A 27,873-nucleotide genomic window follows, 5' to 3' on the forward strand; every position below is an offset into this window, starting at 1 on the left:
AGCCGCCCCTCCTAATCATCTGATTATTTTTTTAAATTATTATTATTCTTTTTTACTGTTTATGATACTCGACTGTACGGAAGACATAAATATTTGGAGAAAATTGCTCACCCAATTTCGCTGGGAAGAACCACACCAGTGAAATGGACCGTCCTATGATGGCCTCTTGCATACGACGCCGCCAACTCCTATTTGAGTTCTATGTGGGCGGGGCATCTGCCATCGTCATCCAGAAGGAAGGGACTTCTCCTTTGGAGGGAAGTTTAATCATAGTAGACAATGAAATCGGGAAATCGACTTTTGAGGCGTAAGTCAACTTAAATCATGTTAATCGGACACATTTATACAACTAATGACTGATTATGAAAACAATCGTGCATCATCATGCAGAAAAAAAACATTTCAAAAGCTAACTTTCCGCATTATGTATTAGCCTACTAGCTGCATTTGTTTTTCTTGAACATGTTGCTGCACGAATGCAAATAGTCCACGCTGCCAAGAATTGGTAATATCATTTATTATGTTCTGAACGAATTTGGGCATGGATCGGAAGAAGCGTAGACTGGAGAGTCAACTGTGTTCTGCAGTGATCAATGGAGAACCGAGGTAATGTATACGTACTGTTTTGTTTTGCTGTTCTCCCCCTTATCTGTGATTGATCGTGGCTTGACCATGTTTGGCGTTTTCGTGTCTTTCGTTTAATTACTTTGTGTGACGTTTAATAAGATCGATGGAAAGGTAGGTGCGTGCATATGATAGTCACTCCATAAAATATGCATTTTGTTAGTGATGCTCCGTTTCTGAAATTATTTGATTGAAAAAAAACACGCACACAAAAACACACGCACACCCTAATTTATAAACAAAACAAAGGAGCATATAAAACAATGTGGAGTATTTTTAGGTAAGTAAAAACGTCCAGGTGTCTGTCATTTGAGGTCGATTCTTTGTCTGTTTTTGTTTTGTTCATCTAAAAATGTATCAATTATAACAAGGTTTGATGATGATGTGTTTCCTTCTCTGCAGATCTGTGCAGCTACTTCTATCCCAGGGTGCAATACCTGACCTTGTGGGGAGAAAGGGAGTGGCTGCAATACATTTGGCAGTGGGCAAAGAGACTGAAAAGAATATGCGAAGTTTAAAAATGCTATTGCAACATGGTGCTGACCCAAACGTTAAGTAAGTGACACGCTGCATAACATCATAAATCATTGAAGTCTACAAAAAAACCCTGATCATCTATCATGGCTTTTCTGATCATGAACATCTGATACTATTTCATTAGTCAATGAATGAATATATTTCTATTTTACAAACCTTTAAATGCTGTAGAATATGTAGTTGTTGGATGTTGCACTGGCATTTTAATGTCTGAGCACGTTCACAATGAATAACACTGAATAATAATATTCCAAACTAAAAGTTAATCCACAGCTTTGAACATGCAAAATCATTTTTCCCCTGCAGATCATTGGATGGTCTGACTCCCCTTCACATTGCTGCAATTTGGGGATGCTATCAAAATCTGAAACTTCTCCTGATGCATGGTGGGAACCCGAATATAAAAGATAATGTAAGAAGATCTACCCATACTTGTTAAAAAAAATCTATGCAAATTTATCTTAAAACACTTATTCACCCACACAGGAAGGAAATACGCCGAAGTTCCTTGCAGAACAGGAAGACAACAGAAAGTGTGCTCAGCTTTTACTGGACTATCAGTCCAACTCTGAGGGGTCAGAAGAAAAAGCCAAAGCGCATTTAAAATACGGTGATCATTTTTATTTTTATTTTACACATACACTTTAGCACACAAAATAGGTCATTAAAATAAATGATAATCCATCCAAAGGCGCTCCACATACTCTATGTCAAAACATGGTAATTTCACCAGGTAATTTAGAGGGTTACATTCCTCCTCAATAATCTAACTGTGATATTCATCTGCTTTTTCTTTTATCTGTCCATAGCAATACATTCTGATCTCACAGACACATCTGGCTATCCTGAATCCGGCTACAGTTTCACTTCCCAGTCATCTGCAATAAGTGACCTTGAAGAGGCCCCTTTAAGCAGTACACGGCTGTCATCATTTTTTAACTGCTCGGACATAAATGGAAGGACAATTAGTAAGGAAGCAATTAATAGCAGGCCCTTTGAAGGGTACACTGCATCGCAACATAATCTTAACACTAGTACCTTCCTACCATGCACATCTAAAAATGCCTCCCTTCTATCAAGCACACGCATTTCTACATTTGGTCCCACTATACATTTTCCAAAGGAGAATGATCTTTTTTCGGATGATGATGTCATCCTGTCAACAGGAGGTACACCCAACCTCCCCAGAGCAAATGGACAAAATACATCCATCAACTATGACCCACTTTCTGGACAAGCAAATCGTAAAAGTGTCGGTTTTAGTGATGACGACAAATATTTTCCTTTTTTCAGTCCGGAATTTCCCCAAAACAAGCCAACACTTGATGATACAGCAGATAATGGCTGGATGACTTTAGACTTATCTGAATATTCTGGATTTCTGGATTCTGAACGTATAGCAACTGTTTTACCCCAGCAGGGAATAGACGTCACTTCACCCGATCATGTCTTTGTTTTCTCCCGGGAAAGTACTGAAAGCACAGATGAAGACATGGACAAAACTGTTATTAGTCGCGGTACTTTGTCAGACAGCAATAAAAAAGAGGGGGACTATATAAACGAATTTAGAGGGCGTTTAGACGAATGCCCAGCAGATCCTAGGGAGGCGAGCAGTAGCAGTGGTGGCAACAGTAGTTACAATAGTTGTGAAAGTGACCATTACACAAGTGTAATGGAGATTCCCATCCCTCCTACACTACTGCCTCTATCTGAAGAAGTTACCAAATCTGGTGATGGAGATGTCCCAAAAACCCAAAGTGAGGCACTAGTTCATGTTTGTAAAATGGATAAACAGAGTTTGGTTGAGGATAATTATCCAAACACTAACATGCTTAATCCTGCTGCAATTACTCTTAGTGAAGCAGACCACCAATTAGAAGATATTCAGCCAGTTATTTCACCTGAAATTGAAGAACCATTTATACTCAGTCCTTTTATAACCGACCGGACTGATTCAAGAAAGAGTCATTACTCATTAAGAACTAGCAACCCATCTGTGGATATCTTCTCTACTTCTTACCTATTCGAGGAGACATTTTCCAAACCAGTGCGAACTCGAGACATAACTCCCAGAACCCAGCAAAAGAACAGCTCTTACAGTTCACCACGTCCTTTATGCTTCACATGGTCCAATTCAGAAAGAACTACAGGGCAAGACGCCTTACACAAATACTCCCCAGACACTCTGTCCAACATACTCGGGGCAGGTTCATGTGTAAACTCAAGCCAACTCGATACCTTCATCCTCCCCAAAAGCATTAGTGAAGCATTTGTTGAGTCCAAGACCCTTTGTGACACAGTTATCTTAGAGGCAAATCAAAATTCTTCAGTGGATTCATATGAAAGAAATCTTGCTGAGGTTATACAGGCCATTCAAGGACAGGAGGTTGGATTTGTTAAAGATGGGGATTTTTTGACAGATGATGTGACAAGTACAGATGAACCAACAGAAAAGCCAATTGATCCCATCGAAGCACCTTGCCTACCAAAGGAGGATTTTTGGATCACAGGGAACTCTCCTTCTCAAGTCGTATCTTCCTCGTCTTCATCCAGCTCCAGCTATTTTTCCCCAAGGCGATTAATGGTAGACTCAGATATTCCATGCACTCCAGGCACTCCGTGCCGTCCTAGATACAGCATGAGTAGACTATCAAATAACCATAGGTCAAAGAATCTGGCCAACCTTTCTTACACCCCTGGGGGACGTCCTCACATTGAGGATGCAGATGAACCAGTGGAGTACCTTTACACTGATATGGAACAGGGCTACAAACTGATTGAGGCCCACATTCCTCCATCAAGTAATTCCTCTTGCAACTCCAGCATGAGCAGCTCCACTAGTGAAGACACGATCCTCTATGACTGGCGTGCTATGCAGACCAAGATGCAAAAGGACAAAGAGAATCACAACCCACCAGCAAGCCCCATGAACAAGAAGACCAATGAGGTTAAAAGTGAATTTTCAATGGAGATTGAAGGAATGACTGATAAGGAGCTAAGACGGAGGCTCTTAGAGGTGGGGGAGAGTCCAGGCCCCATTAGCCGTCGAACCAGGCCAGTCTACATTCGAAGGCTTTGTTCCTTGTTGCAGGAATTAAACTCAAAATCATCACAACATAAAGATCAAGTGGAACAGCCAAAAACTGGTATGCAAATTGTCCAACTATAGAAATGACAGTTTCATTTAAAATATGTGATCCAACTTAATCTTGTTTCTCTCTTTTTCTGTAGCACATTTTTCTTATAGCCCAGAACTAAATCTGGTCCTACGAACTTTCAAGTTGCCTGAGTGTCAGGGTGAAGAGCAGGCCTTGTGCCAACAATTTGACCAACCTGATCAGAACAAAAAGTGGAGAGAGGGCAATATCAAGTCCAGCTTTAATTATCTGCTGCTTGACCCAAGGTGAAATCCTATCTGTCATAGATGCCTCCTGTTTAAATTGCACATGACAAATGTATTTATTTTAGCTTCTGTGACTCTACTCCCCACAATTGCCCATCTTTTGTCTAAGATGGACAAAATCATTCCGAATTAGAAAAGCTCAAGACTAATCATTACATCATTTTCTTACTAGTATTTTACAACTTCTTGATACTTAGCCATGTAGTCTTTTTACTTTAGGTGTGTCTGACTAAAGTATTTAATAAGACAAAATTAAAAGGTGTTTTCTTTGCAATTCTTTTTGTCAGAGTAACAAGAAATCTTCCATTCCGGAGTCACAGCATGACACCACAAGAATGCTTCCAGACATTTGTTCATGCAATTTTTTATGTGGGAAAAGGAAAACGCTCCCGTCCCTACAGTCATCTTTATGAGGCCTTGGAGTACTATAAAGGGGATAAAACCTCAAAAGTAAGTTGATTCATTCATTTTCCAAATCGCTTTTATATCTTTTATATCACTAATTTTATTGAACAAAAATGACTGGCTAAAAGTGCTTAAGATATCAAACTCAGGGTTTTCATAGGCATATTAAAAGCTTCAAAAAGAAGCTGCGAACACGCTCATATCATTGATAAATATTAAGTAAATACTTTACTAATGCAATATTTTTTTAAACTTTGACAGAAACTCTGCTCTAAAGTGCAGCAAATACTTCAGGTTTGGAGCGCCGGGCAGGGGGTTATTTCACTACATTGCTTTCAGAACGTCATTCCAGTTGAAGCATATACAAGAGAAGCCTGCATGGTGGAGGCCATCGGTAAGTAAAATACTCTTTTATAAACTGTTGTCTTTTTAATGAGTGATGTAATCAACCCTTTGTTTATTTTATGTTTATGTATTTATTATTTCTATGAAAATCTGTTATTGATTTTAACCTATCTACATAGTTATCATGTATTTTACATGTGTAAGGTTTAAGGAATCTACCCATATATATTTGGTTAACCAACAAGATTTGCATAAATAATAACACTAAATATCAAATCTGATACTTTAAAAAAAATGTTGTTAATCCGTACTGATCTGTGTTTTGTGAAATTTCAGAGGGGTCCAGACAAATTTATAGAATGACGCCTTAGTTTTGGTGATGGTCAGGGTTCTTTTCATGTCAAAATTGGTGCATATTATAAAATGATAAATACTGTATAAACATCATCAAGTAGAAGTGAAATTAAGTTTGTCTCCTTTCTTCCCTCTCTTCATCGATGGGACAGGGCTGAAAATGCTCACCAATGTCAAGCGTGGGGATTTCTATGGTGTGGTGTCAAATTGGCCGCTGAAGAAAAAGCGAGAGCTGGGTGTTCACCTACTCTACAGGGCCATGCAGATATTTCTGGCGGAAGGTGAACGCCAGCTGAGGCCAGCAGATATCAGACACTAAGTAGTGAAAAAAATATCACACTTCCTGAACAAAGAAAAAAATGAAACATCATTTTCCAACTCAACCTGGTCCCTGGATCTGCAATGAAAGCATTAAGGTACATATTTATTTATTTGAAGATTATATGTTGTCTGAATGATTCATTGCTCTTGGTAAGTACAGATATGTTTTTTTTTTTTAAACTTTTTAGTGATTTTTTTGCATTTAATCATGGAGAAAATGTTGATGTGATAGTACTTATACCAAGGGTAGATGTTCTATATATATTTTTAAATCCATTAGATATCTAGGAACGTCAACGACAAAACACAAAGTCCAACAATCATTCTGAAAATATAATTTGCATTTCTTCTAGATTAGGCAAATCTGTGATTTTTAATTTTTTCAAACTTTTAACACAAATCAAAACTATTTTGCATCTTCCAATTATGTAAATATATTCTTAAATTGGATATGTTGAGTTTTTCTTTTAATCTTAATTGATATTGCAACCATGTGCTTTCCTTATTTACAGTAGTCTTATTGTTAGTGTCTCCACAATTGTGGGAAATGCTTTTTTTTTCAGTTAAGATCTGTTAAAACATAGTTGCGTTTTACATAGTTGTAACACTGGATGAAATATGAAATTAATAGATTATCTGATTTGACTTTAATTATTTTCTACTCAGTTGTGACACTGGCTGAAACATGAAATGAACTGATTGTATGATTTGACTTTAATTCTTTTCTACTCTTATCCCATTATGGGTTATTAGTGTAACTAACTGCTACTGGGTAGTTTGCCTGGGCAGAATAATGAATGTTGTGCTCGTTAGTGTATTTTATTTTACAAATTTGTATTCATGGCAGCAGCATTACCTGCTAAGAAATCCAGCAATTGATGGTTTCTGGTTACTTTCTAGATTTCCATCATACTGATACTTTTATTTTTTTAATTATTTGAATCACAGTATATCTTCAATCCATCCTGATTTTTTCTTTTTTTTCTGGTCACAACCTGGATTGTAAATAAGATTAATGTTTTTGTTACACCATTTGTACTCCTCTAGTCTTTACACCATGCTTTTGTTATTCATCTTGCAATTTTTCAATTTGTATGAAGCAAAACATGAGAGCTGGAGATGAGTGCTTTTAAAAAATATTTTTATTGGGTCCCCCTAGTAGCCAAAGGAGAAGTGACGTACAGTATTTTTATTTTGAAGGATGCAAATGGCATCGTGTTACAAGCAGGCATCTTTATCTACCTGTAAACAGAATAGAACATGAGAATTCTCACTTAAGAATCAGAATTGTGACTCCGATTTCCCTCAATAATGTGAAACTTCAACTTATTTTTCATAGTTTGGCTGGGCCTGCTTCTTGATTTTTAGTATTAAAATTCTGACAGCCAACATCTTATATTTCTTTTTTAGGCAATAGATATCAATCCAATTCCCAAACAAATGATGTAATGCTAGCAGGTTATTTTAGTACTTTGTGTATTTGTTTGTCTGGCGACCAGTCCAGGGTTTACTCTGGATTTTTAGAATAATTATAAAATAAATTGAAAGAAAGCCATCAGAAGACAGAGTGAAAGGTTGTAATTAAAGTTGTTAATACAAACACAATGTATGTTAGTTAATAGAGAGCCCCCCTACTTGGTTATAATTGTTTCCTTTAGCCAATAAAAACATTTATTTTGCATATCAAATGTAAATACATTTTTTCTTATAGAGATAATTTCCCCACAAATGTATTAGGCATCCGCCTTTCTCCCCTTCCAACCCCCCCAGCAATGCCAGTATGATCGAGATGCAATCTGAACTTCCTGTCAGTTCGCGCAGGCCATGTTTGCCTGTTTTTTTTTTGTAAGAGGCTTGGAGCGAGGCAGGCACACATAAACAATGGCGTCATCAGCATATTGTGACATTATTCGTTGTGATGGTTGGCTGGAATCTGGGACACAGTTGCATTCATCGTTCAGTGAGCTCTTCTACAAAGTTAAACCCACCGACAGCAATGAATGTTGATTGTGACCTTTGTTTGTTTTTGTTGAAAAAAGATGTCTTTATCTTGCTTGTAGATAAGTGTCAGGAGATCATTGCCAGTTGTCTCGTGAAAGCTCCTGATTTTACTTCTTGTTGTAACAGCCTGCTACGGGGTACAATCAACGGTCGATGGTTTTTTCAATAGAGACAAACTCACCGACAGCGTTGAATGTTCCCCAGTGCAAGCCAAAAAACACGTTTTCACCTCTCATTGTTAAATGTCAGCAATGTCAACAGTGCCTTCTGAACTATCACCAACTGCTGTGTGCACATTACTCAAAAACACCTTTTCATTATGACACTAACAATAGTGTCAGTGGTCAGCATGGACAGAAGGGCTTTAATTCATTTAAAATAATAGTAGAAGGGAGGATGTCGTCGTCTTGAACCTGCTTAGTCATGGTGGTTCTTGGGTGTGGTGTGGTTTCTATAGAGGCACTGTCGTCTGTTGTGTGTCTTTTGTAAAGGTCCGGATGTGTACTCGTCTAAGTTAATAATTGCGTTGACTATGATTGTCAAATAAGTTCTTCAAAATGTAAAACAGCACAAGAACTTGCGTGAAATGTTTCACTACACTTTGGGTAGTAAAGCTGTTCCAGGCATCATCATCAGAAACCAGGTAATGGTTTTAATTACTCAGATTAAATCAAGATGAGGATAGCCAAGAACTTTGCAATTAGGGAGTTTTAAAGAACAGCCAGTTCCTAAGTTTATTAGCTAATTGAAAACAAAATAATTGTTTTTGTTTGATGACAAAACAATCATTGAAAATATTCAGATATTGCCTGTTGTTAAAGAGTGCTTCCTAATGTTCCTGCATTTTAAATTTTTGTCTCTGCGCGCACACAACAAGAAAAAAATATCCTTACTAAGAATGAAAATAGTGTTTGCATGTTACTGCCACACAAAGAAACACAGGCATTGCTGCAAAATTTGGACAAAAGAAACACAGGCATTGCTGCAAGGGATGTTAGAAACACAGTTTCTGTGCTCCCTTACAAATCAGAATTTGAATGACAGTGTTGGAATTGACAGAAGTGGATGAGAAGGATGTTGCTTTATAAGGTCTTCTCTGGCCCCGGGATGATGGTGACAGGAAGAAAGATCTGGGCCATGAAGAGAGATAGAGAGAGAGATAGAGAGAGAGGGAAAGAAGGAAGGGCCCTGAGCTGACAATGTTGCCCTAATGTGAATGACAAGGTCTGCGCACACATCAGCCCTCAAACCTGCCTGGATGTGTGGGAGACGGATGATAGCTGATGAAGGCAAAGTCTGAGTGGAAGCTAGAGCGGAATAAGAAGAGACAGGGGAACGTGTGGGTGGGTGGGGTTTGAGGGTGTCCAGCCTTCAAACTCATTGGCCTTAATGGCATGGACATCTCTGACATTTAACCACCGAGTCATCTCTTAAAAAAAAAAAGCAGAAGCGATCTTTTATGAGAAAATACGAATGTTCAGATGCATGAAAATATGCACCATTTTTTTGTAATTGGCATCGTGCATAGAATTTAAAAAGTCAGCATAATTGATAACGTACGTTTTTCTGATTTATGTTGTTATCTTGTAAGTCTTCAAAGACAAGTTTATGCAAATTACTCCTAAGCAACAAAATAACTGCCTCTAATCACTATCAGTTAAGATACAGTATATACTAGATGCTGGTATCACTTGAAATGTTGCTCATCCGAATTAGAATTGGCATGATTAAGTGATGATCTTACTTTTTTTTTTACCTATCAGTATAGTTTTGCTGTTCTAAAACGGATCAATTTTGTGATGATTAACAAGACAATTAAAAGATCAATCCCTGATAGCCGTGTTTAAGAGGAAAGCCCATAGTTGCATCTATGCGTGTCTCACAAGTGGGAGGACATTCCTGGCGAGGGTACTGCTCACTGCCTGCAGATGCAGACCGGTCTCCTGTTTGTCTGCTGATATCAAACAGCAATGTGATATCTTTGGTTGCCTGACTCACCTTTTTATGCTCCTCTGGCTTTGTAAGTGTGTGTGTGTGTGTATATGTCTTAACTTCCTGTGTCTTGCCACAGCTGGATAGTTCCCTGTGTTCAGCTTCTGCCCTGCAATTACACACATGCAGACACATACCGGTCATTATAAATGAATCTGTGCTTGGAGAACAAAGCTTAAACTATACACATCCCTGTCTGAATCTTGTGCATAGCATGCATGTATCGACTCTAATTGGGAACTTGTTTTGGTGGCCTTTCCATTTGCCTTGATTCAATCTTTGTCGCTACACAGTAGTACTTATTATAAATTGTGTAACGCTGCATAGTACAATAATGCAAATAGATATTTTATGATCTGCCATTTCATAAGACACCAGCAGAGTGCATAGGCTATTTAAAATGGAACTACTGCCCTCTTTTCATCATTTTTTCCTCATAACTATATACAATCATTATCAGAAGTACACCTGATCTAGTCACTATCCAATAACATGCATGACAGAACACAATACTTTACACAAAAACAACACAACCAAGGTTGAATCCATCAATTTAAGAATTATAAGTCAATTCCTAGTAAAATTAATTTAATGTTACGCATTTAGAATTTGGCTAATACCAGTGATGAGTTCTTCAATACTCAAATAAAGAATCGTACATCTCATTTTCCCCTGATTTTGAGGCAGATACAAATTGCAAACCATCCTATTTATTAATCATCACTAATATAATGTCACTTTTTAAAAAAGATAAATGTTTCACCATTTAGGAGACAATTTTTGAGAATTAATCATGAGAGATTCCATGAGAACATTTCAAATCGGATAGGTGTAAACTGGAGGAGAATAGAAAGAAGTGAATAATAGCCACTAGGCTCTCGGAAGAGTAAGAGTACCTCACCCTCACTTAATCCCTCCCTTCCTCTGACATTCACACACCAAAATGCATGAGAGACTCCTCAGGGCCCCAAATAATTACGTTCCTTGTTATTACCGTCACCCGGCCGAAGCACCCTCGAGTTTCTGACACGATCCGTCCTGCACCATTTACATTGTGCGTTAAAATAGGCACATCAATAGACTCTTCCAAAAGCAGAGCAAGTCCCATATTCTCTGATTCTCAAGTGCTTTAATAGCCAGCAATCATGCTCTTGAATCCTGCCAGGACTGGCGAGCAAACGAGCAACACTCGCCTAAAGCCAACGCAACTCAGGCATATGAAATATGACATCAATGCTTATCGTGAATCCAGTATTTGTAATGCAGTGGCTTTGTCTTTTGACAATGGAATTAATGTATAATCAGATAACTATATTGTTAACCTGCTAAAAACAAAAACTATCAGCAGTGTACAAAGGAAGAAGGTTACACACTACTTTGTAATTTGGTCCTGTTATGGGGGTGGAATGCGGGATGCTAAAGTTTGGGAGGGACACTGGTAAGCTTTGGTTGGGGGGGTCCTTCATGTGAAGAATTTTTTTGCATATGCGGGCCAGCTATTACACAATGGTGCTTTTGGACATATGTGTTTCTACAAATTCTTTGCAAATTCACCTTATTTTAATGGAAAATTAAATGTCAGTAGCTTTACATGACCATCGTCACATATTATTAATAAAGGATGTGTCTTTAATCACTATCCAATTTGGTGCTATTTGACAAATGTATTAAAATGTTATTAAGAAGGTAATAAGCAAAATATTGCACATCCAAAGCATTGTAATATTTTTACTCCTACTTAAAATGGGCCTTAGTGTGGCATGCAGTGACAAATGCAGAGACGGTGGGGGTGGTATGCTTGTGTTAGACCGCAGACAAACCGAGGGTGGCGAATGTGTGTGTGTGTGTGTGTGTGTGTGTGTGTGTGTACGCCTCTGTCATGTCTGGACCTAAACAGAAAAAAACATGATTAAAAATAAAAGAACATTTTGGGTGTCCTTCGATATTTCACTCAATAACAAATGTTATTGACTCCACACTTACAAGCAAGGATGCAAGACACATGACAAGCTTGGGCCTTTTTTTATATAATTACCTAACAATTTCACAATGGCAATGTGTATCACAAATTCTTGGAGAATTAGTAACATAATTAGATGGAATAACTCTTCATTATTGCCTTTCATCTCCTTATGTGAGTCAAGCACTGTTTTTTATATGCCCAACAAGTCCACTCACAACCTATAAACATTGTGGGTGGTCTATAGACCACATTTGCACGTTTCATCTTTTTTTTTTTACTTGTTTAAATAGTACATCATTTAAGTTTCTGTGAGCTCAGCATTGCTGGCTAAAATATCTAAAATTATGCCGTTGGTTCCTTTGTTCTGCGTCTTATATACAGCCTGTCACTGACTGCATAAGTGTTGATATGTTTTCAAACAAAACAGAGAGAAGAGAGAAAAGATAGAGAGAGAGAGCAAGCTTGAAACAACTTACCCATAATTAAAGGGGGTGTCCAAAAAAAAGGTCTAACTTGTCTCCAATTCTAAGTTTGTTCGACGCTCATTTGTGGCTGCTAACCATAATCAAATTCCAGTTGAATATAATATTTAAAAATGTATTTTAAGACACTTTGAACACAATACTTGGCAAAGATTCTTCAGGGATTTCCCCACCATATCCTTTGCTGCAAGAAAGTAGTTCTTGCCAAGCATTTGACAAAAGTCATGATTTTGTTTTCTGTCTGCAATGGCTTCTTTTTAAAAATATCCTAAAGTGTGCTTACACATGAGGTCTTAAAAGTACAAATTTGCATGCAGATGCTCAGGCTAATTTCAAGGATGTAAAAGCAATGCACTTTTCTTTACAGGGTCTGTCTTTTGTTATTTAAAGCAGGTCTACACAATGTGCTGTTAAAACCTGTGCGGCACACTAACACTGTAATAAATTTACTTGGTAATTCAAAGAAATTAAGGCAACAATCTATAAATGGAGTTGCTAAAGAAAACAGAAATCGCTCGAAAAATGGTTGAAAAGGTAGTTTTCTACAAATGACCTTGTCAGTGAAATATATTTCTTGAGAGTTCCTCACAGAAAGAGAACAATAGTTGACCTTCACTGGATGAAAAATTGCCTCAATTGTTTAAATTTTGCCTTGATGTTCTAAATGAAAGGGTTAGGCACAGGAAACCTGCCACTGGAGAAATGCTTTGTGATTTTTACAGCTGATCTGTTTTTTTTAATATGATATTTCTCATTTTCTACTTGATATTTATTCTTCACAGACACCACAATCATTATATAGACTAAATATTAGTGTTCCATCCCCTAAAAATTCACTAGCAGCCAAGATCCCATTACTTGACTTAAAGGAATGCAAGCAGAGGCAAAATTAAAGATATAAAATGAATTAATAAACAAATAGCCATTGCCCCAGTCTTCCAGAATTAAGATTAAAGCTCTGAGCTGGATTTGGTCACCATTAATTTACTGTGCCTGAAATTTACTACAATTTTTAAGTTACAAAAAGTTGCTCTTACTTTAATATTGTTCAATTTTCTGATGCAAATTTAGACAGAGATTATGGGATTAGAAGCATGTTTCAATTTGGTGAAAAACAAATGTGCTGCCAACCAAATGAGCTGCGTTACGAATGAACAGATGTTTGAACTTGTTATAGCACACTTTGTGTTAATCATAAAAATGCTGATGATCAGAATTAACCTCCTGCTTTGGGTTTTTCACTGGTGGGAATCTTTACATTTTAGAATCAAAATTCTCATCCTAAGGCGGTCACTTGCTTTGCGTTTGTGCTCCTTTGTCAGCTCTCAATTTGCATCCAGAAAATCTTGGATAGGATACTGAACGATTATTTCAGGTTATCCCATAACCATTTTCTCATATCACAGCAAGGGGAGGGTGGTAAAAACCCTGCTAGAAATCTTCAATACATTTTTTAATCACAGGGCTTAATCAAGGGCGGGAATGAGCTAAGTAAAACAAACTTAATGAGGGTTATGAGTTCAACTCTCACCAGATCATTTTAGAGTTGAAAAATGGAAAGTTCGGAAGCTACAGGGGATTGAACCCTCAATCTCAGTACTGTGAGATGGATGTGCTAACCAGTTACAGAAAAAGCCACCCAAACATTAATTTGCAGTAAAATTTGGATGTGAAGGGAATCCCTTTCCACTTAATTTAATGTCCACAATTACTATAATGCACGCACCTCCACTTGTACTGATGGTTTCGGGCCATATCTACACAAAATCCACATTTGTGAGCTCATTCAATTGTTTTTTAAACCTACTAAATCACACAAAGCTAGATGACTATAAAATAAAACTCCAGGATGGCACATTGCCATTATTTATTTACTTGTCTATGTAAATTGAAAAATAAAACATGATGACGGGCCTATATTGATGATTATTCTGCAGAACCTCAGTGTAAATTTTGTATATTAGTATTCGATCCAACCTTTGATCTCCCCACTTGTCTCAGGGATTGTTGTACTTCAATTGAAAAACATTTTGAGCCTTTAATATAAAAATAAGGGCATCCAAAATCAACAACTAACCATCGGCACAACACATACTTTCACCATCTGACTCATAATGAAAAGGCTAAACGAAAAGAAAAAAGTCCATTAACCCTGTCCAAGCCCTTCATAATGATTCCAATGTACTATCCACCACAGATCAATGGCTTAATTGTGCTGTTGTATTTTTGTTTTGAATGCTACTGAAAGCTATTTGTAGCAAATAGGGGATGATAATGACCCTGTGCTTGGTTGCACGCTCCGATCAAGCGAAGGTAAGTAAACTCATATAATCTCTGGGGGCCGTGCTAATGAGAGACAATGAGAACACACGCCACGGTTGATCATTTGTTTAGAAAGCACAGATTTTGACTTGTTGGTACAAATACATATTTTTGCTCGCCTTAAGTAAGAGCCCTGTATTGGAGTAAGTGGGAATAAATAGACTTTGGTGACAAATAGGCCAAAGTGTGGCTACAAATCAATTTTTACTTACAAAAGTATAAATAAACTGACCAGAATGATATTAATTGTATTATTATATTAAAGAAAATGATATAAGAAAAGCAAATTTGCACCAAAAATGTCACGTTGCTGTTTGGATGCTTTTGTAAATCGGGGTGTATCGTTATAGTGTGTTGTCATTTAAAAGAAGTCATCAATGACTGTTCGATTCAAATCTAGCTAGTCAGCTCCCTCACTACTTCAGCAGAGAAAAATATTCAAGCTTCAGAATGTAAAATAAAAGTGTGTGTGTGGTGGTGGGGATAGAGTGACTAATAGGGACGCAAGTGCAGTGTGTATATGCGTGCAAAAGCATTTTAGTGTGTGTTGGTAATCCCACCACCGGCAGACTAATGATAGGTCTTATCGACACGAAGCAGTCAATGCAAGCCTTTGTCTCCTCTCAGGAGGCTTGACGGAAAGGCTTGGAGGGGGGGTGTTGGGGGCCGCCTCTTACTCTTTTCATTCTTCCAGTCACTGATAAAAAATGAATGCTAAAACGGCCACTGTTTTAACGATTCATAGACACACCACTCTACAGCCCCTTTTTCACTTGCACTCAGTGTGGTTCATGTACTATAAAAATCAAACCATTTGCTTGAAGTGTGCCAAGGTTGGGATGCTCAAATCAAAAGAATGAATATTTAAAATGCTGTAAAAAGGATCATTCCTGGAATGAATGGTATAAGCATAATTATTTCTTTTAGTGCTTTTGTTGAACAAATCAGAATTTCTCACCATATGCTGTAGATTTGGTAGTACATGGCATGAAATGCTTCTTTTTTCCCTCCAATGGCATGCAGCGATGTTATGCATTGGATTTTGGCTGAAGCTGTTTGTTGCCGGTTATCACTTCATTATCTGAAAAAAACAATGAAAAAAATAAACACAATTTGAAAAAGAACTAATTATACTTCAAGTTGTTCAAACTGTGATTGGCTGCCCCCCGCCTGGTGCGCATAGTTGGCTGCGTGACCATTGTGAGGAGGATAAGAGGTTTGGACAATGAGTAAATGAAATTGCCCACAGTTCCAACCTTTGTGGCCATTTGTGGTATTGAAAATTCATCGCTATTGTTGCAAAAAATAAAAAAATATCCGAAGGCACATGCAACACTACTGTCAACACCCCAATAAGTATGTTCTTCATTTCCAATTACAAACGTGCCCCTTGCTATAGTAAACTGCTGCCCATCTTCCGCTTGTCCTCTAGGCGCAAGCATGAAAGTAACAATGACTCGCTCTGTTCCGTTGTCCTACGGTGAATCAATTGGACTTGACTGAGTGAGTCACTTGGTTGTCACGTCCTGTAGTCGTCTTTTGAAATATGACACCATGTGACAAAGTGTGGCGTGAAGCACTCTGCCTACGCTTGCTAAAAAGAACGCCAATCTACTTTTTTTTCATCCAGGTTTCAAGTGTCTTGGATGCCCTTAAGCTTGTATGAAACAACTTTGGTTGCAGTTTGTACATACATGGTGCATCCTCCAACAATAAAAGTAAAAAAAAGAGAAAAGGGCAAATCAAGTGTGAATGTTTAAAAGAAAAAAAGGGTCATGTCAAGCGGTTTCTGGGGCACCGAGCTCTTGTTTCCTGTTTTGAAAAGGCCATGGAAGTTGTAAGTAAAACTTTTTTTCTAGTGGATGGCAGGCACAATTTATATGAAAACATAAAGGAGGTTCTTGTGAATGTGGGCAGCCAAAGTGAGGAAACCATGAAGCTGTAACTGCTAAAGAAAGAACAGAACGGAGGTGTGACAGGGAAAAAAAGAGCAGCAGAAGACAGAAAAATAATAGTAGAACACTATCCTTGGATGTATTGCATAAGCAAACAGCTGAAACTCAATTGCTTAATAAAATCCACTGCGCTAAAGTTTAATGATGATGATATGGCACATGGTTATTGTTGGGAGTTATGTGGCCTTATCGGAATTAAATTATACTGCAACTTAAATTATGTTATCCATTAATGTCTGACTGCAGACACAGAAATCCACATTCCTATAAAAAGAAAAAAATGAATACATTTGACTATATACCTAAGTGCTGTTTTCATTGCTGTGTCCAAAATTGTAAAATCTTGGACAGCGAGGCAGTCATCATAGCTGGTGACCAGAGGGTGTGTTCCCATAAGAATAAGGACTGTTCACCACCTCTCCTCTTTAACTATCCGCTTCTCCATCTTTGTCTTGCATGAGAGAAAAATATTTCGTGCTGCACACAAAGAGAAAGAGAGAAGATTCACTTAGACAAACAGTAGCTCTTTTCACAGTATTATGTGGAGGGAATGATCATCAATTTCATCCTATGATATGATACCATATTGATTCATTGGGATTATACTTCAAAATTCAAACAGTAAAAAAAAAAACAATAAGCAGATGCGTGCAATGACAAAAGATGAAGCAGGTGCATCAAAAAGGACATTAAAGTTTAGACTTAGGAGTCGAAACTCAATGCCAAACAGACACATGTACAAGGAAACACCAGATCACAATGGTGGTATAAAAGGGGACAAACTGTAAGAAGGGTACCAGAAGACACACGCCGACCCAAGATAATGTGTGAGCCTGGGGCAAATCAAGCTGTCTAACCCCTTTCATCACTTGTTTTTTTCTCCTCACCGTTTTGTGCTTTGGAGCTTCCCTTCTTCCTTTTCTGTGTGGTATGCACACGTTCTTGTTTCTACCTCTTATGGTGGCTTATGACCTAAAAAAGAAGAGCAAAAAAGAGAAGCAAGATTTAGTCAGTCCATTATACACACTTTATCAGAGACTGGAAACAAAAAAATGAATATAATCTTTTAAAGTCCCTTGAGACTCCAGTTATTGCCACTTCAAGTTAATCTCCCCACAGTGCATAAAATGTATGAACAAGATAAGTGATGAAGGTGATAGTTCACGACCCATAACAGAATATGTGCATAATGCCAAAGAATTTTTGGTTTAATGTCTTGTATTTGATCCAAATATTTCGTAGCTTTTTTTTTTTTTTAAACCCAGAAAGAAAGCTAGGAAATCACTCCGTTTATTTGAGGAGAGAAAAAAGGTTTACTCAGTGTAACAAAGAATGAAGTTCAAGTTAAGGTTAGGTATATAGCAGACTCACAAAATAACACTACAATACAGACTTTTTTCTCTCAATAAAATTCCCTTGTTGACTATCACTGTTTGCAAGCCTCCACAGACTTGCTACTGACTGCAGACACCATCATGTTCTTCATACAATTGACAATTATTGTGCCACTAAGAAGAACGATTACCGCTGTGCTACTGTCTTGTAAATTGACAGGGCTTTGCTGCGTACAAGCATGTATATGTGGGTGCAAACGGTCTGTCTAATGAATTTGCTCACAGCTGTGACAGCTGCCGTTACAGGCACACACAAGGCTGTTGTCATTTGTATCATACAGCTGCAAAGGTTGAGAAACTTCTTTATAATGGCCAGTAGACAATGCACAATTTCACACACACACTGGCAGACTATCTGGGCTTTGCTAGTGTGTTTGAAAGAAAAGAAAACAGGGGAAAATGAATTGCACTGTTTGTCCTCTTTATTTTTGTGCACAAAACAGACAGCTCGCTCCTCTCATTCATCTTAATGATAAAACCTCCTCAGTCACACTCTTTTTCCAGCTTCACTGCGCCCGCCAAACCGCACCGCACCAGCCGGGTAAAGACCCACCCAAAAAAAGCCACAACCATGCTAAAACAGTGATCCTTTGTTTAAAAATCCCAAACCCCCCCAGTACACATACAACCCCCCACACACTGTACCACTCCATTTTCTATCCTTCTACCATGCTTGGATGATGTTGTTCACCAGTGAGGGAGACAGACACGAACAGCACAATGGATGTATGGAAGTAAATAGTAGTAGTAAATAAAATATATTTTCCTCAGTTACCTTCTTGAACCATGTCTTGCAAATGTACTTTTAGAACCATTTAAAGCGGATTCAAGTTTGACACAAAAATCTAGAAGTTCTTTTGTGTTTGTTCGTACCAAAACCATACATGCAAAGTGAAGTACAAATCCCATAGCGACCCATATTATTATCCAAACTAATGTATAAATTGCGTTACTAAAACCATTTAAAAAACGAATAAATAAAAATAAGACCATGTGTCAGCAGTATGGGGGTGTGTGCAACATGTCTCTCAAAATCTGTCCAAATATGTCATGGCTGTCTGCTGTAACAGACGCAGAGGGAACATGACAGACAGTGTGTGAGCGTGAACATGCGTGTGCGTGCTTGCTTGCGTGTGCAACTCCCAGTGATGCAGCTCAGCCTTGATCTAGACTCCCGCCTTCCTCGGACTCCCCCGCTGAGCCTCCTTCATTAATCAATAGGACACATGAAGACAGACTTCTGCTGGGATGCGAAGCAAAACAATATATGGCGTGTGTGAGTGTGAATGTAAAGGAGGTTGAAACGTCCTCGGGGAGAACCTGGCAGACATGATGCAAGGCTTCAAGGCTTCATGCCCACACAAAGATCATTCACAATGGATTTGCTTTCTTGTACCAAGCCGAAAAACAGACTCAATTTGATAGATGATTTGCATACATTATGTCTCTGCGTGTGTACGTGAAAGACCTAACCTACAAAAAAGCATCTCCATTCCAAAAGATGAGGAAAAAATAATCTCCTTTGATCAGGTGTGATTTACAGCCCCGTTCAAAATAGTAATGACTCGTTCCAACTGATGTGTCAGTCTACACTCTTACGGCTTAATCCCCCCAACCAAAGAAATATATTTGAATAAATAAATTGATGAACTAAGAAAATAAAAATGGAATGATCATGGGACTATTTGAAGACAAATTTAGATAATTTTGTGTGTCATCCTCATCTACTTGGAGTAGCTCTTCAAGTGACATTATTTCTCCTTCCTCTGAGTGAGATCTAATTCAACTACAGTAAAACTGAAGACAAAAGGCTAATGTTATAATTAGTCAATGGTGAGAAAATTCTACCAAATCAATCACATAAACCTACAAATAAATGTATAATGATTCCAAATAAATTTTATTGGTGGCTCAATTACTTCGATAAGAATCTATATATGTCCAGTAATGTCATGTGTGGGAATAATCAAATATTGCACTTGAAAACCCATGCTTCCAACGATCTTTGAAATTTGCATTGTATTTTCCAGTGGAAGTACATTAGCCGGACAATTGCTTTAGTTGTAATACTAATAGTTCAAAGATCATTGCGTTATTGCAGATATTAATGAAAACAAAGTACAATATAATCATAAGCAAGGAGGTTTAATGTGATATAAATGTGCATAGCCACTACTTGTTCCCAGCCACTAAGCAAATTCAATGACACAAACGCAAACATGAAATCCTATGTAGGTTCCTCACCCAAGATGCCCTTATTGTTAAAACACATTGTGTACTATGACATTGTACCCATGCCTGACACCCAGACAAAGGAACCAATGCGGGCCTCGAGGGGGCAGATGACAAACACTCCTAAACCAAGGCCAGACATAATCCCACCCCTCTCCCCATCAAACCCCACAACAAACGCACAACGGAGGGGGGTCTATTCAGGGCATATTAGGGAGGTGAAGGAGGCCATGCACTGGCGAACCCTCCCCACACAGCTTTCCTAATCATCTGAGACAACTCCTCCCGAGACAGACCGCCACCAAATCTATTCCCACCACAGCACCCCCCCTTTTCACCCTCACTGTACCCCACCCAACATATGACCCAGACACATCCAGTGTTTATAAGGGTGGGCAGTCATGAAGTGGAGAAGCTGCCCTTAATGAGCAGTCGCTTGGAAAATGTCACATAATTGTCCGGCTTCCCAGGCCAAATTAAACAAACTCGAGTGAATTCAAGTACCGATACGTCTAACGATCCCCCTGTCATTTTAACAAACCGGCACGTTCCATAGAGCGCGCCATTGATGCAGAATGATGAGCGAGACCCTATTGTCTCATTATATTGTCTTCAATTAGATCGGAGATGATGAGAGAAATGAGAGACGCGCTGGTAATCATGAGGCCTCCCTGTTCCCGCTGAGAAACAGAACTTCATTATGCTCGATGGTCCCGCATCGACGATAAAACCCCAAATATGTATCGTTGGTTTATGAGATGTTTTTAAGGATAAAAGACTTGGAAAGAGGATAAAAGCTGATGTCACTTGGGGTTCTGAAACTACGGCCAACTAAAGATGTACTCCACTAATCATTTATACCCTTTTTGTCTTAAATAATGTGACTTCTTACCCTTAAAACACATTTATTTTAGGTACAATTATTAGATAAACTATTACGGGGTTCTATTTACTTTGACACACAATAGACCTATGAGACAATCAAGTATCACACAGTGGGATAACTGAAAGATGGATTGTTCACTTTCCTTTTGTGCTATGTGGTGTAAAGTATTTTGTTAAATACCCTATGTCTTGAGGTATGAAGTAGTATTGCAATAAAAAGAAATGCTCACAAAATGTCCAAATGGTACAAGGACGAGACAGTGGTATTTTTAGAAACGACATTATTGAGGAAGAAGAGAAAAGTGTTTGAGTGAAGTTGGAAGGAGGAATTTGCTGACATGAAGTAAAGAGATGGCTTCTTTTTATTTCCACCGCCACTTAAATGTTGTACAAGTTTAGTCCTGATAGAAAAAGCTCAAATGGTGCCTACGTCAGCTCAAGAAAAGTCGAGACCATGGATAGCGTTCAGAGGAGAAACGAGTCTAATCCGACACTTTGCTGGTTTCTTTGTAAAAGTCCTCATTTAAATCGCATAAAGTTTTGCTAGAAACTTCTGACAAATATGCTGCTATCATGTAAAGCAGCAAATTCTTTCTATCCAACCTGCCAGCTGTATTGTCCCATTCCAGCCCTCCCACCAATACCCCTTCCTCTCTGATTACAGTACTGAGAGGTAATCTGAGATACTCTGACACTTTGTCAAAAAGCAGATTTCATTTTCTTTAAATGATCTAAAGTGAAGAAAATGGGAAAGGCCATTCCCAAAGAGGGAAAAAGAAGCTTTTGTGAAATAGCTTCATTTACCTCTCACATGAGTCCAACTGGGATTATTCTGATCCCTATTAACCACTCATATCACTTAGATGTTCTCCTTAAGAGATGCTGTTCACTTTTGGTCTTGTATATATTAGTAAACCAGTGTGCCAATAAGAGATGGTCATCAAGTCAAATTGCTCTGGGCCCCAGTAAGCTTCCCATTTAAGCTTTACTTCTTTATCTGATTTCAACAGGCATGGTGTGTTTTTTTGTTGCTCAGTTTAATTAATCGGCATATTACACTCTATTGTAAAATCAGACTACATTTATTGTTATTGAATACTTTAAGAAATAAAGAAAAACAATCATATTTGTTTGTTTTTTGCAGGAATTTATGCTGCAGAATGAGATTTTATTATTAAAAAAATGAAGCATTATCCAGTAAATATTTATAATTCTACAATAATAATAACATTGCCAGGTTTACAAAAGACTGCGCTTAATATACTTCGCTCATAAATACAAAATATTTTGAAACAGAAAACAATGTTATTATTTGTGAAAATTTAAGGCTTCATTCACCAACTTCGAAATATGTTGACATTCCAGGCTTTGACCTTCATAAAGCTGTATGTTTCAATGAAGATTATTAGCCGTTTTCAATCAAGATGAGTGAACAAAGAAGGACATAAATGCAACTAACCACAGGCCAAAAGTTAAATGAGCTCATCAAGCTGTATGGCGCTGCCATGTTCCTCCATGCGTAATGCAACAGTGTAGAGCAGTTAGCATCTGCCTCGTCTCATCCCCCCAGATGGTAGAAGCAAGTATGAAGATTAGTTCATTAACCTCACAGTGATTTAAGCAGTGGGCCTTACAAAGGACTTGCTCCTTCTACGTCTTCTAGAAATTTATTAACACTTCTTAATAGTGTGAGGAAACTTTCACTAATGGCCTGAGGTGATTTGCGTTGGTGTTATCAAACACTGCAGTAATTATACAGGACATGTTTCTGATTAGCACATCTGTGATTATTGCCCGGTGTCAAATCACCAGGTTTTTCAACCTCTTTTTAGAAGATTTCTTAGAAGAGCCAACATTTTGGAAAAGAAAAGGAATATTTTGAGTTGCTTGCGTTAAAACATAAGACACATGTATGAATGAATAGCAGATGTTAAGACTTGCATTAAAAAAATAACCAGGTAACAAAATTGAGTGAAAAGATCTGTGTTTTTGTCCTCCTGTGTTCACAGTGTGAAAAATTAACTTGCCTGTCTGTGTGGGAGCCACAGAGCAGTGAGACCTTGCACCTGGAGCAATGAGGGCCATGTGAGGGATCAAGGGTCATTTTGTGAGGTAAACAGGAATGGACTGCTCCCTCTCCCTGTGAGGACCAGGCAACTCCTGTGGTGAGTTCACACAACGCAGCTCTTTCACATCGTTTCCTTGCGTTTCCGCCTCCAACTTTTTCTTTTGGGACGATTGCAGTAATCCATAGTAGTTGGTCCAATTATCCAACCCTCAAATGCCGTTCCATTTGCCCCGTTTTCTCCCCATGGATGAAGATTCCAAAACAATTAACCTCTTCACGGCTGGGGACTTTTCCCAGGAAAGGGCATGGTGATAATTGAATGACTGCAGTGACCATGACTTCACCCCTTCACGCATAAATCTGGTTATTGAAAATCCTAATCTATGTCTTTGTGCTTTAAAGTCATTAACATGCAGGTTGCACCAATACAATTGGACTTACTATTTTACTTCATGGAGGATTTAACAGGACTGTTTACATTGCAGTTACTTAAACTAAGTGGTTGTGTATTTTATTTTCATGTCATTCTTAACCATTTTTGCCTTGAAAGGGAGAAAGAACTCTTTTTCTGTTTTGTTTCCAAATCCAACATGGCTGATTTGCATTAGACTTTTTCACACCAAGTGTCTGTAAGTTGCAAGAGCATCCCCCCACATGCTAAAGCTTCAATAAAATGTTCTTCTTTTTCCCCTACGTTATGGAGGGGCCTCCTATTCATCGAACGCCTCAAAGTGTAGGAGGGAAGAACAGCTTGTTGCACCCATTGAACTTTTTATTACTTCCCCCTTCAAAGGGTCGCAGTAGAGGAAGAGATATCCCCAACCCTCAATCTCCTTGACGCCACGACACACAAGTCAGGTCGTCACAAATATAAGTGTCGGCATTGCGATTGCATTGATGCATATTTTTCTATACTTGCCATATGCTACATGATCACACTGTTTTGGAAAATGAGGATGGAAATAATCTTGTGACAAACATGTTTACTAAAACTGTCAATGTTTGTCGTTGTGCATTAATGTATTTTGTTTTGTTTTTTTGACAGCTGCAACCGAGACTGAGTTGCATGTTTTGTTCCATTGCTTATCACCACAAAGGTCGTGGGAGTGCTCGAGGTTATCAAAGCTGACTATCAGGTAGGAATATGGAGTTTATTGATCTTGTCTGTGTAATTGTATCTATGAAGAGCTGTCAGAATTAATTGATTCATTGACAAAATATCAATTATATTAACTCCACTTAGGAAATAATTGTAATGCAGCCTGATGCGGCCATTTCATGTTTGATTCTAAATTTAGGGTGACACTGTGGAAGAGTGGTGAGGAATGAGCTGCACAGAAAAAGAATGAATTACAATTATTTTGATTAATTAGTGAAATTATTTAAAAAGTGATTCTAAAATTATTCAATTGTGACAGTTCTAGTATATGTGCATATTGAATTTACCACATTTTTTTGTGAAATATATGATGTCTAATTAGCATCCAAATTAAAAAGCAGCCAAATAAGTAATCGTTTTCCAAAATGTAAAGACGTGCCCTTTTCATGGGGGAGTTTGCACTTGAGGAAGTCAAAATGAATGTGTGTTGGTGCATTTTTGATACAGCCATCCATTACTATAATGGGTATTTCGTTCTGCGCAACTTCAGAGACAACTTTCAGCCCCCCAGCTGAAAGCCACCAGAGCGAAGTGGCAGTGTGGGAGTCAGCGATTAAAGCTCTTATTGAAAAATGAGTACATTGCACCAATCTAGCCTACATTTTGGTTTTATTCTGGATGTTTGTGACATATTTCATATTTAGTGGTGCATGGAAATAGAACAGACTGCAATGGTGACATAAAATCTATCGGATAAAATAATATGAATAAATAAAACAATAACAACAGGTACCAAGTAGAACATCACTCAAAGTAAGTAGCATGTGCTCAAAAATGCACATGCACTCACACACTCACAGTCTTTGATGTTTTCTTGTAAATGTCTGCTGCAGCTGTGTGTGTGAGTCACCCGTCCTCCATCTAACATTTATGTAAAGTGGACCCCCATATACTAAACTTGGTTAGGCATTTGAGAAATTATCTATTTAGAGGGTTTTTTTACTGGTGGAAGCTATTGTGAAAAAAAACTTGATTAGTTAAAAAAACACATGAAATAATATTGCCAAAGGCTTGCTGTAGACGGTAGAAGTTCTTCCTAAAAAACACTCTTTTACACTTTTTGTAATACTTGACCTCATTTCACTGAACCTCTTTTTTTGCAGAAATTTGTATATAAATCTAAAATGCAGTACCTGCTATAAATATCACATCTACATTTTGTCTAAAATCTTTTGGTTCAAACAAGCAGGGATTCATGATAGACAGTAAACTGGTGAGAATATTATTGCAGATGCTTTGTCTCATAATAGGTTTTTTAAACTGTGACTAAACTCATAACCAATGAAATAAACAACAGCTGAACATAACATAGCTAAATCTATCTACAAGCCTGAGTTTGTGTTGGCGTTATATCCGGAGCTTTCGGGACAGTTAAGACTTCCCATCAACATCGACCAACTCACAGTAACGCATACACTTTATTGTGCAATGTTTAATCTTTCAATAGGAGTTTGCACTGCCACGGTAATTCTTCATATTCAGCATCAGAATTGTAGAAGTTTACTGTATACATTTTTTTAGCATTACAATCTAGTTTTCCGTAAATAGTCTAAAGAATACTGTATATAATTTTAGGGGCGTGTCAATTTTTTTTCACCAATGTACCTATTAGTGGTCCCTATTTCTGCAATTCCACTGTAGTTTACAGAAGAGTTAACAGTATGGTGTATAAAATGCACATCCCTACCACATGAGCTGCAACTCCTAAACAACATGGCGTGCCACAAGTACAGACAAGGATATGAGCCAGGGGCCAGCTGGAGGATATAAAAAGAATAGGAAAGGGTAAAATTAAAGAATTGCGTATGTTTCCGGTAGACTGCATCATCCTGTGATCATTAGGTTTAGCCTTTTAGGTGTCTGATGGTTGGAGTAACTGTAGGTTGAAGATGATGGCATTTGGGTGGTGGTAGCGGTGGGGCGATTTACTCCGACAAAGAAGGGTTGCCTACTTACCATCGGCATCAAGAAAAAGGGAGGGACCAGAAGGGGGAAGTGAACAAGTAGATTCATAAAAATTTGATAAGTTCTTCGGCTAAGTGACATTCTTTGTTGCTTTTCTTTTTTTAAATATGCCACCCCCTTTTTTTTAACCTCTCAGCTCTGCCTTAAAGAATAGGTCAGACACATTTTATAGGTCTTAATTAAAACCATATGACGCCTTTAAAAAGATCAAAATGGCTTTAGTCCTGCATGCCATTCCCTGTGATCGGGAAAAAAAAGCACATTCAGGGATGCATTTTTTTCGTCTAGACTTTAAAGTGTACATCAATTCTACACCCCCACCGCACAGAGGTGTGACCCCGCCAATTTCACATCAATAAAGAGGTTCTGGGAGTGACATGACCTCTCTAGGGTGCGGTATTGGTGACGGTGGGGGTGAAGGGAATGTTGCACTGCTGGGAAACTGACTCAAGTCAGTCAAGCGTCTTCTTACCGAAAATGTATCTCACATTTTTTTGCCCTCAGAAAAAAAGTAGGATTACATTTTTATGGTTTCATAGAGCTTTTTACTGAGGTAGTCCGGTAGTAGTTTGAACCTGCCAGACGAGGTTATGGACTATCCCCCTCTTATTCTGCCCTGAGGGTTGAAGTGAAGTACAACCCTGTTTATGGAGTCCTTTAAGAACTCATTTTTCCCCCTCTGGCCAACCCAGCCCCCTCCCTAATTGTCCTCATTGAGCCTTGTGAAGCGGGTGCACAACCAGCCAGCCAGACAGCCAAGCTCGGGTCATCGAGTTTACCGCGTGCTTTTTATCTATATTTCATGCTATGGGGCTGAGGAGACAGACACCCTCCCACCCCCACCGCCCTGCATGTATCACAAAGAAGGGGGGAAAATCATGTGGGTGCACAAAGAGAGGTGACATGACCACGTGTTAAAAACATTTAAAATTGTTTACAACTATTACATTATGTTTAATTCCTCTGAGTGTCTATGCATGGAAGCAAAAAAAAGTAAATCTAAAAAGGAAAAATCTTGAGTAAGGTACAAAATTGCTGATAAAGGTCAGTTATTGTTCAGTTAATTATAGATGAGCACTATTAAAAAAAGAAGAAATGTTTGACTTACGATTCATCGCAGCAACTTATGGGCGTTAATGTCTCGCCCCCGTGTCTCCGCTTGTCTGTTGGCGGAAAAAGTGCGTCCTTCCTCGGCTGTGAGAGTCATCATGTGGCCGGTGCGCATCTTCATGTGACAGATTTTTTATTGTTATTATTTTTAAAAGAAAAAAAAAATCATTGTCACAAGCAGATGAAGGTCGTCCGATTTGGCCGGTGTGTCAAGTCAGCAACGATGCCTGGTCTATTGGCTATTGAGTGCTGAGAGGAGAGGCAACATATAGAAAGGCGTCATGTGAGCAGGGGGGCCGCGCGTCATTGGCCAGGCGCGCACACTGCGACCGAGCTGCAATCGGACGCCATTGGCC

At 38.4% G+C, this 27,873-nt stretch overlaps 1 protein-coding gene and 1 long non-coding RNA gene across 7 annotated transcripts in view; one reads left to right on the top strand and one right to left on the bottom strand.

Annotated features, from left to right (window-relative positions):
• The first annotated feature begins 186 nt into the window (after window positions 1–186).
• The window catches only part of LOC144196444 (uncharacterized), a 61,314-nt gene continuing 33,627 nt past the window's right edge, over window positions 187–27,873 (top strand). Inside the window, exons 1-12 of one of the 5 annotated variants that reach the window (XR_013326325.1) lie at window positions 187–307; window positions 554–606; window positions 1,027–1,179; window positions 1,468–1,573; window positions 1,648–1,771; window positions 1,971–4,307; window positions 4,393–4,564; window positions 4,852–5,014; window positions 5,231–5,363; window positions 5,821–6,084; window positions 23,225–23,380; window positions 24,329–24,419. Coding sequence is in view for 1 of the 5 variants with exons in the window: in XM_077716629.1 (XP_077572755.1) it covers window positions 542–606; window positions 1,027–1,179; window positions 1,468–1,573; window positions 1,648–1,771; window positions 1,971–4,307; window positions 4,393–4,564; window positions 4,852–5,014; window positions 5,231–5,363; window positions 5,821–5,987 (3,420 nt within the window). In the remaining 4 variants the exon portion in view is untranslated. Of the gene's footprint in view, window positions 607–775; window positions 905–1,026; window positions 1,180–1,467; window positions 1,574–1,647; window positions 1,772–1,970; window positions 4,308–4,392; window positions 4,565–4,851; window positions 5,015–5,230; window positions 5,364–5,820; window positions 7,319–23,224; window positions 23,381–24,328; window positions 24,447–27,873 lie in introns of those variants that run through there. The other 4 variants (XR_013326322.1, XR_013326323.1, XR_013326324.1 and 1 more) reach the window with 4 other exon arrangements.
• On the bottom strand, window positions 7,114–27,751 carry LOC144196447 (uncharacterized). 2 transcript variants are annotated; one of them, XR_013326327.1, is made up of 6 exons: window positions 27,516–27,751; window positions 17,592–17,676; window positions 17,007–17,181; window positions 15,708–15,830; window positions 9,989–10,091; window positions 7,114–9,912 (listed from the first exon to the last, which is right to left on the bottom strand). It is a non-coding gene; the product is annotated as an uncharacterized LOC144196447 (long non-coding RNA). The 2 variants fall into 2 exon arrangements; XR_013326326.1 differs by having other exon boundaries at window positions 7,114–10,091.

The sequence above is a fragment of the Stigmatopora nigra genome, chromosome 5 (assembly GCF_051989575.1).
Source record: "Stigmatopora nigra isolate UIUO_SnigA chromosome 5, RoL_Snig_1.1, whole genome shotgun sequence".
NCBI classification, from domain to species: domain Eukaryota; kingdom Metazoa; phylum Chordata; class Actinopteri; order Syngnathiformes; family Syngnathidae; genus Stigmatopora; species Stigmatopora nigra.